The 18,920-nt window shown below is 40.3% G+C and overlaps 1 protein-coding gene across 2 annotated transcripts in view; it reads left to right on the forward strand.

The window, feature by feature from the left end:
• Positions 1-18,920, forward strand: part of LOC117497536 — a 29,680-nt gene continuing 10,760 nt past the window's right edge. For both annotated transcript variants that reach the window (XM_034149502.1, XM_034149503.1), the window contains exons 1-2: positions 1-175; positions 11,597-11,983. In XM_034149502.1, the coding sequence (XP_034005393.1) occupies positions 124-175; positions 11,597-11,983 (439 nt within the window). In that variant the 5' untranslated portion in view covers positions 1-123. The remainder of the gene's footprint in view (positions 176-11,596; positions 11,984-18,920) is intronic.

Genomic DNA, 18,920 nt, shown 5'->3' on the forward strand with positions numbered 1-18,920 from the left:
GACAGTTCTCGGAAAGAGGGCGAGAGCAGGAAGTCAGAAAGTGACCCAATATGTTTTACTGAAACATACTTCACAACCGCCCGTCTGTCGGACCAGTCGGAGAGAGTCCCGGAGAAACGAAGGATGGCAGGAAGGGACAGAAATATCCTCCTGGGCTTCATGGTCCTGCTGGCAGGTAGGCTGCTGTCAGGGTGTCTATACAGTTAGACTGATCTCTGTCATGTAGGGGGGGGGGGGGGGGGGGGGGGTCAGACCTGCACACAGACATGAAGAACCACTGATCTCTGTCATGCAGGGGGGGGGGGGGGGTCAGACCTGCACACAGACATGAAGAACCACTGATCTCTGTCATGCAGGGGGGGGGGGGGGGGGGGGGTCAGACCTGCACACAGACATGAAAAACCACTTGTGGAGGAAACTTCTGTGTAGCAATGCATGGAGTCACCGACTCAGGAAGGAGACACGGTGAGAGTTGGAGCTTTGATGTCAAACACTGATGGGTTTATTCAGAGTATTCGGCCGGAGGATTCACATCACAAATCAAAGAGTCAGAGGTTCTGACCACACGGTAGAGTTGCCACGTCAATTCTGAAGAGCCTCTCTCTATGCTAGACCTTTTAACAGGTTCACAGACAGAAATCAACATCTCTGAAGGAGTAGACTAAACACTGAATCATCTGCGTCCAATGCTCATGGCCTCAAGGATTTCACATCCGAGAGCCCACAAACACCGATAAAGAAATGCTTCAGTGTTCTCACAACAATTACCATTCGTGCCAGTCAAGTTGACCGGTCTCACACTGGTGACAACAACACATATGGCACCAAGGCCTTTCCTTAGAGGAGATAACATATGTCAGAGTAAAAGGTTAGATATCTAGAAGAATTATTCCTTAACAGTTCCTCTCTTTTTATCATTTTTGATAACCTTAAAACATTAGTCTAATAATTCTGGTCAATACTTAAATCAATAGGCGTCTTCAGATTCGAGTGTGGTCTCACCTTACATTCAATTACATCACAAAGTAGAATAAGATTGAAACATTCAATCACAATGATTGATACAGGCAATCATAATAGGAACAATTATCTCTCATCAGTGTTTGGAGCATCTTTTGTCAAAAGCATAATAATGAACACACATAAAACACAGATACATAATAGCAAAATATTTGTTTTAAACTAATATCTTTTATCATTTAAACCATTAGTTAATGTCATTTATCAAACTATAAAATCAAAACCAGAAACAGCTTAAAGATTTGCTTTAAGGCAATCACTAGTCAAAAGCATTTCAAACTTAGGATCATAAGAGATCCAGCTAAGGCATAAAAGTCACAGTGGTGATTTGATCAATCTGTAATCCACAAAGTTGCAGTGTCCTCAATTTTAGGATTACTTTACGTTTACTTCATTACGCTTTAGCCAAGAGTAAGGCACTTAGTCTTAGAAAAATCAATACATTCATTTTAGTCTGAAAAGGAAAAGTTAGGCAAATATTCAAAGACTTTTGTAAAAACCTGGAAAGGAAAGATTAAACATTCTTGAAACTTTAATTCATACATTTGTAAATGCTACAACTGATCTGTACCAAATTAAGTCTATCACTTATTCTTATTAGCCATACTTACCTGAACATCTACTTATGGTACTTGGAAAGGGTTCTTCTGTGTTTATCTAATGTTGAATATAGAATATCAATTTCTTTAAATTATACTTCTCTAATTTGAGGATCAAATATGCTACATAATTGTTATATGAATTATTATAAATATTTGTTTTGGGCCAAAACTGAAATTAATCCAGTACTTGAAACATCATTTTATGTCTGTCTGTGCATGGGTAATACATTACAGAGTAGTGTTGTTAAGCCTGATTGCTGGATGATTAAGGATATTAACATTATCTGTTATAATATTAGAAATACCTTATTATTCAATACTTTATAATCTGAGAATATTTATTTATTAATTTTGTTTAGTGTGAAAATGTAATCTGATCTGACTAAATATATTTATCACCACTATTTAACACATGTCTGGTCATTGGAAATATAAAAAACAATCATTAATTGTACATCTGTAAACATCTGGTCATTCAATTCAAAGTTCATCTTTGTACGAGAGCTGGAAGAACATGTCCGTCAGGCTTCCTGACTCGTTCTCCTCCTCCCTTTATGACACCGAGTGTCTGGTGTGTAAAGGCATCCTGATACTGTAGATTAGCACTGAGGTGCTGATTGGCTCAAACTCTTCTTCATCAGAGCGCCATATTTCAACCCCCCAATTGCTCTGCTTTTGTGTGGCTCATTCAGTGAGCACTGTAGCTGACCCCCCAGTGAGACGGAGGCTCATCTGCCTGTATTCCTTCTGCTATCTGCTTGAGTACAACTGCGTATTCCTGATGCATCCAGGTGTCCCCCCCGTGATGGGAGAGGTTAGGAAGACATCAAACTCCTCCAAGAAACATGGAACATTGTATTATAGAAGCCTCTGAAACCCTCGCTCGTCCTGCAGGGTTGTCTGCTAGAGCCCACCGAGCAGAAAGATGAAGAGAAGAACCCCCTCTTATCAGAAAGGTGAAGAGAAGCATCCTCTCATCTCGAACGACCTCGTGCTTCCTTGCACGTGGCTGGGGGTGCTCTCTGCACCCGGAGAGTGTGACCCTTGGCCTTGAGAGCTGTCCTAGTTATTGGGTTAACACCTGATAGGGATGTTTTTCTGAGTGAAGACAACTCAAAGTAATGGATTAGCACATTATCATTTAATTACAAAAATAGGATAGGCCCCTCAGAATTATTTGGGAGCCTTCCTGACACATGCACATTATCATTTTGAAGGTTTGTGTTAGTCATTGAACATGCAAGAATCATATACTCATCAGTCCATAGCAGAGAAATGTTATTGTAAGTTAAAGGTGAGCTAGTCCCTGTGGATATAACCCCTTCTCAATGATTCTAAATGTATATTAATTCACCATTTACCTTTTGATAAAATATTAGTTTATCAGAAATATTTAGTCTCTTCCATAAAACATAGGTTTGAGAAATAAATTACCCAATATAAAATCAATTACTCAATATAATTGACTCTTCCCTCCCTTTTCTTACATATGGTACATATGAAATAATAACTTAGGAGTCTATTTAAGCATGGTATAGTTTATAATCTATTAATCGAGAAGACTCAGTATCACCTGTGTGCAGCTTACAAAAAACCATTGTGAGAAACATATATTATGCAGGAAATTGATACATTTGTTGAAAAACAAAGCATATCTGATTTGGGAGGAAAAGTTTCATCCCTTTAACATCTGAGTTATTACTGAAGGCATAGCATGAATGATACTGGGTGTCTGAGGGTGTCATTACTGAGAAATGTCAAACAACATCAAAACCTTACATTTGAAAACAGGTTTGCATTCCTCCACTGAAGGTGACGTTATCATTGGAAACAATAAAAGCTAATTGTTTTGATGTAGAATCTATATATTGAATCGTTAGAGCAGAACAGAATGGTTGTATTGTAGCCTGAGTTTTGTGCAGCCTTCAGTTTTACCAGGTGGAAACATTGTCTATATAATGTGAATACATGTAGAACTAGACATTAAGAGACCCCTGACATTAGGCCTATTTGAAACAATAGTAGGGGCTTTTACCAGCTCTCCCACTTACAGGCATCATAGCAGTATGAATAGCCTTAAAAACAACCCACTCTGCGGTAACGAGAGTCATGTATCTGAACCAAATGCCCTAAGTGAAGCCGTTAGTCTCATCTGACTGACCCAAGGGTTGGTGCTGGTGTGACAGGGAGGCTTCCAAGTGTTCATAGCAGATGTCATGCTTTCAGGTCATGGCTCAGTGGGGGGGAGCAGACCCATGTGAGACAGTATCAACAGCTGTAATGTTCAGTTTGAGGAGTGTCATTCTCTCTGGGAGCAGGAAATGGTGTCCATTCAGACCAGACCATTAATGTCATGTAGAGCAGCCATAGCATCTCTGTGACTGCACTCAGCCGGACTGCAGCAGGGCAGAACTGGGTGACTTTTAGTGAAGCCGTCCAAGGCCATAGACAAAATGGAACCACGTACTAACAAAAGGGACACAAGGTCATCAATGTCTCTCTTTACCTTTAGCCTAAACTAAAGGGAGGTGGTGGCGAAGTCCATAGGGACTTGGCTTGGCAACTGGAAGGTCACCAGTTCAACTCCCGGAAAGACCAAGTGCTACCGAGGTGTCCCTGAGCAAGGCACCGTTCCCTACACTGCTCCCCGGGCGCCGTACATAATGGCAGCCCACTGCTCCTAACACTAGGATGGGTCAAATGCAGAGAAACCGTTTCGTTACATAGTACCTGTACTACGTAATGACAATAAGTTGAATCTTATCTCTTATCTACAGTAATTGTAAAACAAATTAGTGGAAGAAATGTGGAACACTAATCCATCATCATGTGACATTTAGAGTTAATTTAAATAATTATTTATGGGTTGAAGTCAAATTAACATTAACATTAGAACTAAAGTCAGTCAAAATTGGACGTGCACGGATCAGAATCTAATCAATACACCATTTCCCCAGCTCTGTAATGAAAAAGATATCAAGATTAGGTACATTACGGGAGTGATAAAACATCCAAACATGCACACTTATCTTATTCTAGTAGAGATTAGAGGACAGGTCTAATGTTGTGAACAAAATGATCAAGTCAAGTTATTTTATTTATTTTATCTTATGTACCACATTTAATTTAATAATTCATCTTAAATTACTAATAACTTTAAAGAAGGCAACCATTTACAATGTGGATAAGGTGACTACTTATCCAAAGTGTGTGGGTGTGTGTGTGTGTGTGTGTGTGTGTGTGTGTGTGTGTGTGTGTGTGGGTGTGTGTGTGGGTGTGTGTGTGGGTGTGTGTGTGTGTGTGTGTGTGTGTGTGTGTGTGTGTGTGTGTGTGTGTGTGTGTGTGTGTGTGTGTGTGTGTGTGTGTGTGTGTGTGTGTGTGTGTGTGTGTGTGTGTGGGTGGGTGTGTGTGAACAGCTTGTCTGCCCAAGGTTAAAACATTTGGGACAGCAGTGAGAATGTTATGAGAAACAATTTGTTGCTTAGACTGAACTCGAAAGAAGCTGAGATTAGAACATTTTAAACAAATCAAAACACTTGCACATTAATTAAATACATTTGACATTTAGCTTGAGCTGGGTTCAATACTTTCTTTATGGTATTTAAATTGGGCTCAAGTAGAACCTTTACATGGATTTGGCTTGCAACACAAAGTGATACCGATCTCTGTCTGTTATGATTTGAAAGTCTCATGATTTAAAGTGTAGGGCTGTGAAGGAGAGGCCCTTGGAAAATAACCTCTACTTCTTTGTTAACTGTGATTACTTATTGTAAAGAGATTGCAACCTTATACTTTCTAAAAAATTGCATTTAACACATTTATTATGCACACAATAAAAACTTCAATAAATATATTGATCCTGGCTTAACCAGCGACCTTTACTCTTTTGTTCATAAACTCGGTTTCAGAAAACTTGTCAGTAGTTTAACAACTATTATAATTGTAGTAATGTCTATGGAGACCAATTGGTTGATACGAGAAATCATTTGAAGCAGTTTAATAAAGAATGTTAAACTATATTTAAAACTGTAATTAAACTTCAACTTATATTAATTATCTGATTCCAGTGGCCAGTTGGAACAGATAATCAACAGAGTTTCCATTTTGCAGCAACAGCGCAAAAGGTTTCAACAATAATTTGTATTATGTCTGAGTCAAGTTCTGTCTTATCAGCTTTGTTTCGGAATGTGTTCAATACATTACGTTTTTTTTCATTATTACCATACAATACATAGATTTAAGAATAAATGAAACAAATAATACAACATTGACCTAAAACAGCAGACAGATTTTGCCACCCTGACCTCCTCAGGCAGGTCTTTACGACCAGCAGTGATGCCTCTGAGGGTCTCAGGGTGCAGGACGGGGCATAGGGTTTATAAAAGGTCACAAACATATCTTAACATACCAGCAATACAATTTAAAATGTATTCTTAAAGTAATATAATCTTCTCTTCTTCTTACACCTACAGCGCACACCCTGAACAGTGTGCTTCTTGTTTACATTTCCTCTGCACACTCAGATGCAGGACATAAAACACTCTTTTGCTATTTATTTTCATTTTGCAGCACATCTATACTACCAGAATTTTGCAAAACACTATATATTATTTATCTTTCTCAAGTCATTTACTTTTGGTGAGTTAACTAAAGCTTAGTTTATTTTACCCTGGCTATGGACTGATTCATTATTAGTTGTTACAAAACATGCACAAGACGGCGGTTAGACAAACCAATATAGACCCCTGATACAAACAATCAGACAAACAAACATGATGAACTCATAATAAACACCAGCGTGACAGCAAAAGTTCATCCAGCTCAATTTAGTCCGGATTAAAGAGGTTTCAGAGGGGGTAGGGACTATTTGATCTCTCCCAATGGGAACCCAGTGGGGTACCTTGACTCGTACCTCCACCCTTGTATACAAGTCCTTAGATCGGTGCCTGAAGACCGTCCAAGAGCAATAACTAGCTTATCCTCTTGCGACTCCACTATCCCTGCTTTAGTGGTGCTATGCCCCCCCGATCTGGAGCACATAGACTTTTTTCCTCTACCCTTTCTATCCGAAACCACACAGTTAACTGTAGTCCTACTCGACCAGCCTACACACCTCCCATCATGTTCATCCCAACGATGAAACACAGTTTTGCTCTACACTTGCATACCACTGCCCACCCATGATCAATTAGCCTATCATTTTATGTATGCACCCCGGACCGACATCAGCTCCTCAGCAATGTAGGGAGCCTGTCGCATCAGGTAATGCACGCACCTCGCACCTGCCAGCACACCTCTGAATGTAAATGGCCACAAGCCACGAGAGTGCTTTTAAACAGTCTCGTTTTTAATAGAGACGGCGGTGGTGTGAGTTAAAGCTATAGACAAAAGCTGTGATTTTCTCCCTCTTAGTTCACTTCACCAGCCCATGCAGATACGGGGAGGTATTTTGCATCCCTGCGACTGCCTGTGCGGAACACATGCCCCGAGCAGCAAAACGGCTGCCTGTGCGGCACACATGCCCCGAGCAGCACACACAGAGGACACACACACCCGGAGCCGCAGCTGGAGCCGTGTTTTTTTTAGAGGCGCTGGGGGTAATATCTCTGGCTGCTTTAGTTAACTGCTAGTGTTGGCCGCTGAAACCCCCGGAATCTCTGCGATTTGTTCATTACAAATCTCTATTTTGATTTCACACAGAAGTTCCACTTTACTGCTGCCCTCATTAAGGTTTTTTTTAAACATCTCCGTGTATGCCTGCACGGCACATACGTCCGAGCATCACACACAGAGGGAACCAGCCAAGACAGAGTCCCTGGATGATCCCCTGGGGTTACTAGCCCCAAATGTTCATTAACCAAAACGAAACGCAGCCGCTTAGCTTCACAGATAATTTTAGGATACCGTCAATCACAGATTCTGGTAAGGCAATGTCCAAATGTAGATTTGAAATCACACTTACCAGTCTCTGAAGACATGTTGGTATCCTGCCGACAACGCCAATTTGTGGAGGAAACTTCTGTGTAGCAATGCATAGAGTCACCGACTCAGGAAGGAGACACGGTGAGAGTTGGAGCTTTGATGTCAAACACTGATGGGTTTATTCAGAGTATTCGGCCGGAGGATTCGCATCACAAATCAAAGAGTCAGAGGTTCTGACCACACGGTAGAGTTGCCACGTCAATTCTGAAGAACCTCTCTCTATGCTAGCCCTTTTAACAGGTTCACAGACAGAAATCAACATCTCTGAAGGAGTAGACTAAACACTGAATCATCTGCGTCCAACGCTCATGGCCTCAAGGATTTCACATCCGAGAGCCCACAAACACCGATAAAGAAATGCTTCAGTGTTCCCACAACAATTACCCTTCGTGCCAGTCAAGTTGACCGGTCTCACACTGGGGACAACAACACATATGGCACCAAGGCCTTTCCTTAGAGGAGATAACATATGTCAGAGTAAAAGGTTAGATATCTAGAAGAATTATTCCTTAACACCACTGATCTCTGTCATGTAGGGGGGGGGGGGGGGTCAGACCTGCACACAGACATGAAGAACCACTGATCTCTGTCATGCAGGGGGGGGGGGGGGGGTCAGACCTGCACACAGACATGAATAACCACTGATCTCTGTCATGCAGGGGGGGGGGGGGGGTCAGACCTGCACACAGACATGAAGAACCACTGATCTCTGTCATGCAGGGGGGGGGGGGGGGGGTCAGACCTGCACACAGACATGAAGAACCACTGATCTCTGTCATGCAGGGGGGGGGGGGGGGTCAGACCTGCACACAGACATGAAGAACCCCCTGCAGAGCAGCAGAGGCCGGAGTCTCTTTGTGCTCGTTTCAGTTGCAACTCATTGTGGGTCTGTTTGCAGTTTTTCAGATGTATTTGTAGTCCTTGTTGGTCTTGTTGTAGTCCTTGTTGGTCTTGTTGTAGTCCTTGTTGGTCTTGTTGTAGTCCTTGTTGGTCTTGTTGTAGTCCTTGTTGGTCTTGTTGTAGTCCTTCTTGGTCTTGTTGTAGTCCTTGTTGGTCTTGTTGTAGTCCTTGTTGGTCTTGTTGTAGTCCTTGTTGGTCTTGTTGTAGTCCTTGTTGGTCTTGTTGTAGTCCTTCTTGGTCTTGTTGTAGTCCTTGTTGGTCTTGTTGTAGTCCTTGTTGGTCTTGTTGTAGTCCTTGTTGGTCTTGTTGTAGTCCTTGTTGGTCTTGTTGTAGTCCTTGTTGGTCTTGTTGTAGTCCTTGTTGGTCTTGTTGTAGTCCTTGTTGGTCTTGTTGTAGTCCTTGTTGGTCTTGTTGTAGTCCTTCTTGGTCTTGTTGTAGTCCTTCTTGGTCTTGTTGTAGTCCTTGTTGGTCTTGTTGTAGTCCTTGTTGGTCTTGTTGTAGTCCTTCTTGGTCTTGTTGTAGTCCTTGTTGGTCTTGTTGTAGTCCTTGTTGGTCTTGTTGTAGTCCTTGTTGGTCTTGTTGTAGTCCTTCTTGGTCTTGTTGTAGTCCTTGTTGGTCTTGTTGTAGTCCTTGTTGGTCTTGTTGTAGTCCTTGTTGGTCTTGTTGTAGTCCTTGTTGGTCTTGTTGTAGTCCTTGTTGGTCTTGTTGTAGTCCTTGTTGGTCTTGTTGTAGTCCTTGTTGGTCTTGTTGTAGTCCTTGTTGGTCTTGTTGTAGTCCTTGTTGGTCTTGTTGTAGTCCTTGTTGGTCTTGTTGTAGTCCTTGTTGGTCTTGTTGTAGTCCTTGTTGGTCTTGTTGTAGTCCTTGTTGGTCTTGTTGTAGTCCTTGTTGGTCTTGTTGTAGTCCTTGTTGGTCTTGTTGTAGTCCTTGTTGGTCTGTTGTGTCCTTTGTCTTGTTGTAGTCCTTGTTGGTCTTGTTGTAGTCCTTGTTGGTCTTGTTGTAGTCCTTGTTGGTCTTGTTGTAGTCCTTGTTGGTCTTGTTGTAGTCCTTGTTGGTCTTGTTGTAGTCCTTGTTGGTCTTGTTGTAGTCCTTCTTGGTCTTGTTGTAGTCCTTCTTGGTCTTGTTGTAGTCCTTCTTGGTCTTGTTGTAGTCCTTGTTGGTCTTGTTGTAGTCCTTGTTGGTCTTGTTGTAGTCCTTCTTGGTCTTGTTGTAGTCCTTCTTGGTCTTGTTGTAGTCCTTCTTGGTCTTGTTGTAGTCCTTCTTGGTCTTGTTGTAGTCCTTCTTGGTCTTGTTGTAGTCCTTCTTGGTCTTGTTGTAGTCCTTGTTGGTCTTGTTGTAGTCCTTGTTGGTCTTGTTGTAGTCCTTGTTGGTCTTGTTGTAGTCCACTGAATGGGAGTACAGGGCACAGGCCCATAGTGCATACTTTGGGCCTGTGCCCTGTACTCCCATTCAGTGATACCTGCTTTCAGCTTGTCCTTTAACTGGTTAAAAAAACAAATAAATCAAATCAAAAAACTAAAATCTGTTTTATTTTTTGGTCAAATGAAAATTCAACGACAGAAATTCAAATCTTATCAGAATTAATATTTGCCTCCTCTGTCGGTCGAATTCAGACACATGTATTTGGCAGTTGAGTAACTGAGTACTTGTGATGTTGTAAGTAGGGATCAGGGGGTCACAGGTTCAAACCCCACTGCAGTCAGCATGTCGTTGTGTCCCTGAGACACTTCACCCCAAATTGCTCCTGTGGGGATTGTCCACAGTATTGAGTATATAAGTCGCTTTGGATAAAAGCGACTTACAAATAACAAGTAATAATGTAATGTAATGAAGAGACATTCTGAGTAAAGGATTGTTCCTGCAGTTAATAACCAGAGAACTTCTTCATCTAAACCAGGGGTGTCAAACTCAAGGCCCGGGGGCCAAATCCGGCCCGCGACTTCATTTTATGTGGCCCGCAAGAGCTTGCAAAGAATATAATACGTTTATTATACGGTTACAAGCTACTTTACAGTAAATCTATATATGTTCATTTTAATTCATTTCTTATTTTATAGTTATTTATCATTTTTTTTTGTTATCTTTGATTTATCCTTAATTGTATTAATCTGTGTGAATCTGTGCTGTCCTGTTTTTCAATCTCACCCTGTTGCTGTTAAACTACTGAATTTCCCCACGGGATTAATAAAGGTCCATCTTATTTTATTTTACAGAAGCACGTTGCCCATAAACTACATGTCCCACAATGCATCTCATTTAGTGACATGCGCACTGAAGAGACTTGCAATTATTTGCCCTAGACTTCTGCTTTCAGACGTAGTTAATTATGAAGTTATTACCCTATCCGATAATAATCCAATGCAGAGGCAATATTGTATATTACATTATTTCATATATATTATGTATTTATATATGTATATTTATATAGTTACAACAGGCCCTTTGAGTGCAAGCATAATGCTAATGTGGCCCACGATGAAATTGAGTTTGACACCCCTGATCTAAACGTATCTTTCCTTCACGCTCTCACTTCCCTGTGTGCGTCTGCTGCTCAACATTATGTTAATACACTTCCTTTTATGTATATGTATTTGGTCCTGCATGCATGTACAGTGTATGTCACCTCACAGGACACAGACACATCCTTCAGGTTCTTTGTTCTGACCTAGAAACACAACAGCAGTGCTGAAAGACCTCAGTGTCCCTGTGAGGAGACACTGAGAGTTAGAATCAGGTCTGTGTACGCCTTGGGCTTTTCATTCAGAAACTTCACACCCTATACAGCCGACACCATATTGTTTTTTGGTCTTTGTCATCTTGATTTTAGGATGTCATCATCTAATTTATGGGCATCACTATTTCTGGTATGGGACTGTGAGGCTCTGAATGATAATACGACAAACATCGTGAGCTCCGGTCATCATTTGTATTTCTACCACACTGTTTAGCCGACAACCCAACCGGCTCTCGGTCCAAACACTCGTCTGTTTCTCCGGTGCTGTCGTCCTGTTGACATGAGATCAAATCACACATCTCTAAAGCCTTCACTATCAGAGAGTAGAAACTGAAGTATGTTTTACTTGTTCTGCAACTAGGTGTGTCTCCAGGTGCTTTGGGTCAACGTGTGAACTATCCAGGTCCGGTTTGTGCTGTGAAAGGGTCAAAGGTCACCCTCCCCTGCACCTTCTCAACACTGAAGTCTGTGAAGGATAAAGATGGAAGAGAAGTTCTGATAGAGATCCAGAGAGTCGTCTGGTGCCAGGACCATCGTATTTGTCACGGCTCAACTCCGTCTGTGTACAACAGTGAATCAGAGAGGAACAACCCTCGCTACAGATACCTGGGAGACGAGGAGGGAGACTGCTCTCTACAGATCTCAGGTTTACAGGAGGAAGACGATGCAACTCTTCGCTTCAGAGTGGAAACTAATCCCAGGAGTGGAGGTTTTACTGGCCAACCAGGAGTGAAGGTCACAATCAGTGGTAAGAGCATCGTGTTGCTATGCCAACACTTATTATTAATGAGCATTAACATTCATAAACCTGACCTGGTAACAGCAACGATGCAGACAGCGTGAATTAACTAAATATATTTGTTTATATGTATTATTTAATTGTTAGTGTTTTGTACCCTTCTGCATCTCTTCCAACCAAATGTTCTTATTTGTTCTAATATAGTCTGACCTATAGACTGATGTCCTGTTACACCCCACCCTTAGGTGGCCCTATGGGGCTAACACACACATCCACCATTGACCCAGATACAACACAGAAGACACTTTTAAAATAATCAAATCCATTGGAGTTATTTCCACGAAACAAGTGAACAAACATCTCAGGCTGAGCGGCAGAAACACAGAGGCCTCTTAATAATAATACATCTCATTTATATAGCACACTTTAAAAACAGCGTCATCTCAAGGTGCTTCACAATGCTATGAGGAGAACATAATAAAACAAATAAAATAAAAAGTTATCTAAGGAGCATATTGAATAAAATATGGTAATATAAAAAAGGTTAAGAGCATAAAAGGTTAGAATACAAATAAATAAAGGACAGTCAGCAAACTGCTCTTCCCTCTTCTGCTGCTGAACGTTAGCTCCTCCCCCTCCAGGTGCAGCTCACCTGGAGGGGGAGGAGCTACAGTGGAAACACACGGGGAACACATTTAGCCGTAACATGTAAACAATGACATCTCCGCTGTAGTTAGGCCGAGTTTAGAGGACGTCATTTTGAGTGTTCATGCAGCAGCTACGATGTTAGCCTAGCGGTTAGCCTTTAGAAACCCAACGCTGCAACCCTGTCTCCTAGAAATTACGTTCCCACAAAACTAAACTGCATTCTCAAATACGTTTCGCAAGAAACGTATTTCCTTCCACGTTACGTTTGTTATGAACATATCTTAAATACGTTTATTTTCTACATATCTTCTAGAAACCTATTTTCTCCCACATGACGTTTGTTATGAACGTATCTTAAATACGTTTATTTTCTACATATCTTCTAGAAACCTATTTTCTCTCATATGACGTTTGTTATGAACGTATCTCAAATACGTTTGCTTTCTACCTATATTTGCCATTTCTTTTCTAGCTTATAATAATGATAATAGTAATTTATTAATATCATTTTAGAGCAAACTTATTTTCGCGCTGGCTGGCGGCTGACTTTTCAGTTGACCAAATCCGTTATTATGCTGGTTAATGGTTAATAATCACAATATTGTTTGTAGTCGTTTCATACAGCATTCTCAATTACGTTTAACAAGAAACGTATTTTGTCCCACGTTACGTTTGTTCTGAACATATCTTAAATACGTTTGCTTTCTACCTATCTTTGACATTTCTTTTCTAGCTTATAATAATGATAATAGTCATTTATTAATATCATTTTAGAGCACACATTTGAAATCGACGATCGGGCTTGATATCCTATGGTTAAATTAAAATCAGTAGGCGAGGCTGTAATTTCGCCAGCTGCGAGGCAGAAAATAATAGTTTTAACATGCCAAAAAGCTGCTGTGTCGTTTATTGCACCTCAAACATTAAAACAAATCCAGAGTTACGTGTTTCTGTACTTCCTCTAAGAAGAAAGGACAGTATACAACAGAAGAGCTCTGTGGCTTCAGGCTTGCTCGCCGTTCAAATGACAGCTGGTTTCCCCAAAAGTGGGCAGGGCTGTAAAGTGACGTAGGAAAGATCATCAGCTCGCTGATTGGATGTTTTAGCCGCAATGCACGTCGGGATATGGTGTTAATGCGATATGAAATCCGAAAAAAGAATCAGAGTTTAGGATGGCCGAAGACACTACACTACCCATAATCCCCAGCTATCGTTTGGGACTACAGTCCTGTTGACAAACCCCGTGATTAATCTTCAAGCTCTGGGATTGGATGTTGGAGTGGCAGTGCGCCAAGGTTACGCCGAGCGCCAAACAGCTCTTTGAAATGGAACGAAACCACGGCAGACTTTCCAAAACTGGACTCGAACGCCCCCCCAGAACTACAAATGCTGGCTATTGTGTTTCGCAACATGTTCTATAGCGTCTCTACTGGGAATTGTAGTTTTAAAAGACGTTTTCGTTTTTCCCAAAATTAGAAGTTGACAGTATTAAACTGTGTACAGCCCTGGAGGTTTAGGGGATAGGAAACAAATTGGTGTGTACAAATGTAAAACATGTAATTAATAAATGGGTGAAAATCGCTTGTGTCCATAATGGGAAGTGTGGAGGAAACTTCTGTGTAGCAATGCATGGAGTCACCGACTCAGGAAGGAGACACGGTGAGAGTTGGAGCTTTGATGTCAAACACTGATGGGTTTATTCAGAGTATTCGGCCGGAGGATTCACATCACAAATCAAAGAGTCAGAGGTTCTGACCACACGGTAGAGTTGCCACGTCAATTCTGAAGAACCTCTCTCTATGCTAGACCTTTTAACAGGTTCACAGAGAGAAATCAACATCTCTGAAGGAGTAGACTAAACACTGAATCATCTGCGTCCAACGCTCATGGCCTCAAGGATTTCACATCCGAGAGCCCACAAACACCGATAAAGAAGTGCTTCAGTGTTCTCACAACAATTACCCTTCGTGCCAGTCAAGTTGACCGGTCTCACACTGGGGACAACAACACATATGGCACCAAGGCCTTTCCTTAGAGGAGATAACATATGTCAGAGTAAAAGGTTAGATATCTAGAAGAATTATTCCTTAACAGTTCCTCTCTTTTTATCATTTTTGATAACCTTAAAACATTAGTCTAATAATTCTGGTCAATACTTAAATCAATAGGCGTCTTCAGATTCGAGTGTGGTCTCACCTTACATTCAATTACATCACAAAGTAGAATAAGATTGAAACATTCAATCACAATGATTGATACAGCCAATCATAATAGGAAAAATTATCTCTCATCAGTGTTTGGAGCATCTTTTGTCAAAAGCATAATAATGAACACACATAAAACACAGATACATAATAGCAAAATATTTGTTTTAAACTAATATCTTTTATCATTTAAACCATTAGTTAATGTCATTTATCAAACTATAAAATCAAAACCAGAAACAGCTTAAAGATTTGCTTTAAGGCAATCACTAGTCAAAAGCATTTAAAACTTAGGATCATAAGAGATCCAGCTAAGGCATAAATTCACAGTGGTGATTTGATCAATCTGTAATCGGCAAAGTTGCAGTGTCCTCAATTTTAGGATTACTTTACGTTTACTTCATTACGCTTTAGTCAAGAGTAAGGCACTTAGTCTTAGTAAAATCAATACATTCATTTTAATCAAATACATTGTTCAAAATCTGAAAAGGAAAAGTCAGATATTTGTCGTGTAGTGTAACAACCTGAAAGGGAAAAATTAAACATTCTTAAAACTTTAATTCATACATTTGTAAATGCTACAACTGATCTGTACCAAATTAAGTCTATCAATTATTCTTATTAGCCATACTTACCTGAACATCTACTTATGGTACTTGGAAAGGGTTCTTCTGTGTTTATCTAATGTTGAATATAGAATATCAATTTCTTTAAATTATAATTCTCTAATTTGAGGATCAAATATGCTACATAATTGTTATATGAATTATTATAAATATTTGTTTTGGGCCAAAACTGAAATTAATCTAGTACTTGAAACATCATTTTATGTCTGTCTGTGCATGGGTAATACATTACAGAGTAGTGTTGTTAAGCCTGATTGCTGGATGATTAAGGATATTAACATTATCTGTTATAATATTAGAAATATCTTATTATTCAATACCTTATAATCTGAGAATATTTATTTATTAATTTTGTTTAGTGTGAAAATCTAATCTGATCTGACTAAATATATTTATCACCACTATTTAACACATGTCTGGTCATTGGAAATATAAAAAACAATCATTAATTGTACATCTTTAAACATCTGGTCATTCAATTCAAAGTTCATCTTTGTACGAGAGCTGGAAGAACATGTCCGTCAGGCTTCCTGACTCGTTCTCCTCCTCCCTTTATGACACCGAGTGTCTGGTGTGTAAAGGTATCCTGATACTGTAGATTAGCACTGAGATGCTGATTGGCTCAAACTCTTCTTCATCAGAGCGCCATATTTCAACCCCCCAATTGCTCTGCTTTTGTGTGGCTCATTCAGTGAGCACTGTAGCTGACGGTATTCCTTCTGCTATCTGCTTGAGTACAACTGCGTATTCCTGATGCATCCAGGTGTCCCCCCCGTGATGGGAGAGGTTAGGAAGACATCAAACTCCTCCAAGAAACATGGAACATTGTATTATAGAAGCCTCTGAAGCCCTCGCTCGTCCTGCAGGGTTGTCTGCTAGAGCCCACCGAGCAGAAAGATGAAGAGAAGAACCCCCTCTTATCAGAAAGGTGAAGAGAAGCATCCCCTCTCATCAGAAAGGTGAAGAGAAGCATCCCATCTTATCAGAAAGGTGAAGAGAAGCATCCCCTCTTATCAGAAAGGTGAAGAGAAGCGTCCCATCTCGAACGACCTTGTGCTTCCTTGCACGTGGCTGGGGGTGCTCTCTGCACCCGGAGAGTGTGACCCTCTCTCTCTGACCCTTGGCCTTGAGAGCTGTCCTAGTTATTGGGTTAACACCTGATAGGGATGTTTTTCTGAGTGAAGACAACTCAAAGTAATGGATTAGCACATTATCATTTAATTACAAAAATAGGATAGGCCCCTCAGAATGATTTGGGAGCCTTCCTGACACATGCACATTATCATTTTGAAGGTTTGTGTTAGTCATTGAACATGCAAGAATCATATACTCATCAGTCCATAGCAGAGAAATGTTATTGTAAGTTAAAGGTGAGCTTGTCCCTGTGGATATAACCCCTTCTCAATGATTCTAAATGCATATTAATTCACCATTTACCTTTTGATAAAATATTAGTTTATCAGAAATATTTTGTCTCTTCCATAAAACATAGGTTTGAGAAATAAATTACCCAATATAAAATAATTTACTCAATATAATTGACTCTTCCCTCCCTTTTCTTACATATGGTACATATGAAATAATAACTTAGGAGTCTATTTAAACATGGTATAGTTTATAATCTATTAATCGAGAAGACTCAGTATCACCTGTGTGCAGCTTACAAAAACCCATTGTGAGAAACATATATTATGCAGGAAATTGATACATTTGTTGAAAAACAAAGCATATCTGATTTGGGAGGAAAAGTTTCATCCCTTTAACATCTGAGTTATTACTGATGGCATAGCATGAATGATACTGGGTGTCTGAGGGTGTCATTACTGAGAAATGTCAAACAAAATCAAAACCTTACATTTGAAAACAGGTTTGCATTCCTCCACTGAAGGTGACGTTATCATTGGAAACAATAAAAGCTAATTGTTTTGATGTAGAATCTATATATTGAATCGTTAGAGCAGAACAGAATGGTTGTATTGTAGCCTGAGTTTTGTGCAGCCTTTAGTTTTACCAGGTGGAAACATTGTCTATATAATGTGAATACATGTAGAACTAGACATTAAGAGACCCCTGACATTAGGCCTATTTGAAACAATAGTAGGGGCTTTTACCAGCTCGCCCACTTACAGGCATCATAGCAGTATGAATAGCCTTAAAAACAACCCACTCTGCGGTAACGAGAGTCATGTATCTGAACCAAATGCCCTAAGTGAAGCCGTTAGTCTCATCTGACTGACCCAAGGGTTGGTGCTGGTGTGACAGGGAGGCTTCCAAGTGTTCATAGCAGATGTCATGCTTTCAGGTCATGGCTCAGTGGGGGGGAGCAGACCCATGTGAGACAGTATCAACAGCTGTAATGTTCAGTTTGAGGAGTGTCATTCTCTCTGGGAGCAGGAAATGGTGTCCATTCAGACCAGACCATTAATGTCATGTAGAGCAGCCATAGCATCTCTGTGACTGCACTCAGCCGGACTGCAGCAGGGCAGAACTGGGTGACTTTTAGTGAAGCCGTCCAAGGCCATAGACAAAATGGAACCACGTACTAACAAAAGGGACACAAGGTCATCAATGTCTCTCTTTACCTTTGGCCTAATTGTAAAACAAATTAGTGGAAGAAATGTGGAACACTAATCCATCATCATGTGACATTTAGAGTTAATTTAAATAATTACTTATGGGTTGAAGTCAAATTAACATTAACATTAGAACTAAAGTCAGTTAAAATTGGACTTGCACGGATCAGAATCTAATCAATACACCATTTCCCCAGCTCTGTAATGAAAAGGATATCAAGATTAGGTACATTACGGGAGTGATAAAACATCCAAACATGCACACTTATCTTATTCTAGTAGAGATTAGAGGACAGGTCTAATGTTGTGAACAAAATGATCAAGTCAAGTTATTTTATCTTATGTACCACATTTAATTTAATAATTAATCTTAAATTACTAATAACTTTAAAGAAAGCAACAATTTACAATGTGGATAAGGTGACTACTTATCCAAAGTGTGTGGGTGTGTGTGTGTGTGTGTGTGTGTGTGTGTGTGTGTGTGTGTGTGTGTGTGTGCGTGTGTGTGTGTGTGTGTGTGTGTGTGTGTGTGTGTGTGTGTGTGTGTGTGTGTGTGTGTGTGTGTGTGTGTGTGTGTGTGTGTGTGTGTGTGTGTGTGTGTGTGTGTGTGTGTGTGTGTGTGTGTGTGTGTGTGTGTGTGTGTGTGTGTGTGTGTGTGTGTGTGTGTGTGTGTGTGTGTGTGTGTGTGTGTGTGTGAACAGCTTGTCTGCCCAAGGTTAAAACATTTGGGACAGCAGTGAGAATGTTATGAGAAACAATTTGTTGCTTAGACTGAACTCGAAAGAAGCTGAGATTAGAACATTTGAAATAAATCAAAACACTTGTACATTAATTAAATACATTTGACATTTAGCTTGAGCTGGGTTCAATACTTTCTTTATGGTATTTAAATTGG

This window comes from Trematomus bernacchii, unplaced genomic scaffold (genome assembly GCF_902827165.1).
Source record: "Trematomus bernacchii unplaced genomic scaffold, fTreBer1.1, whole genome shotgun sequence".
Lineage (NCBI taxonomy): Eukaryota > Metazoa > Chordata > Actinopteri > Perciformes > Nototheniidae > Trematomus > Trematomus bernacchii.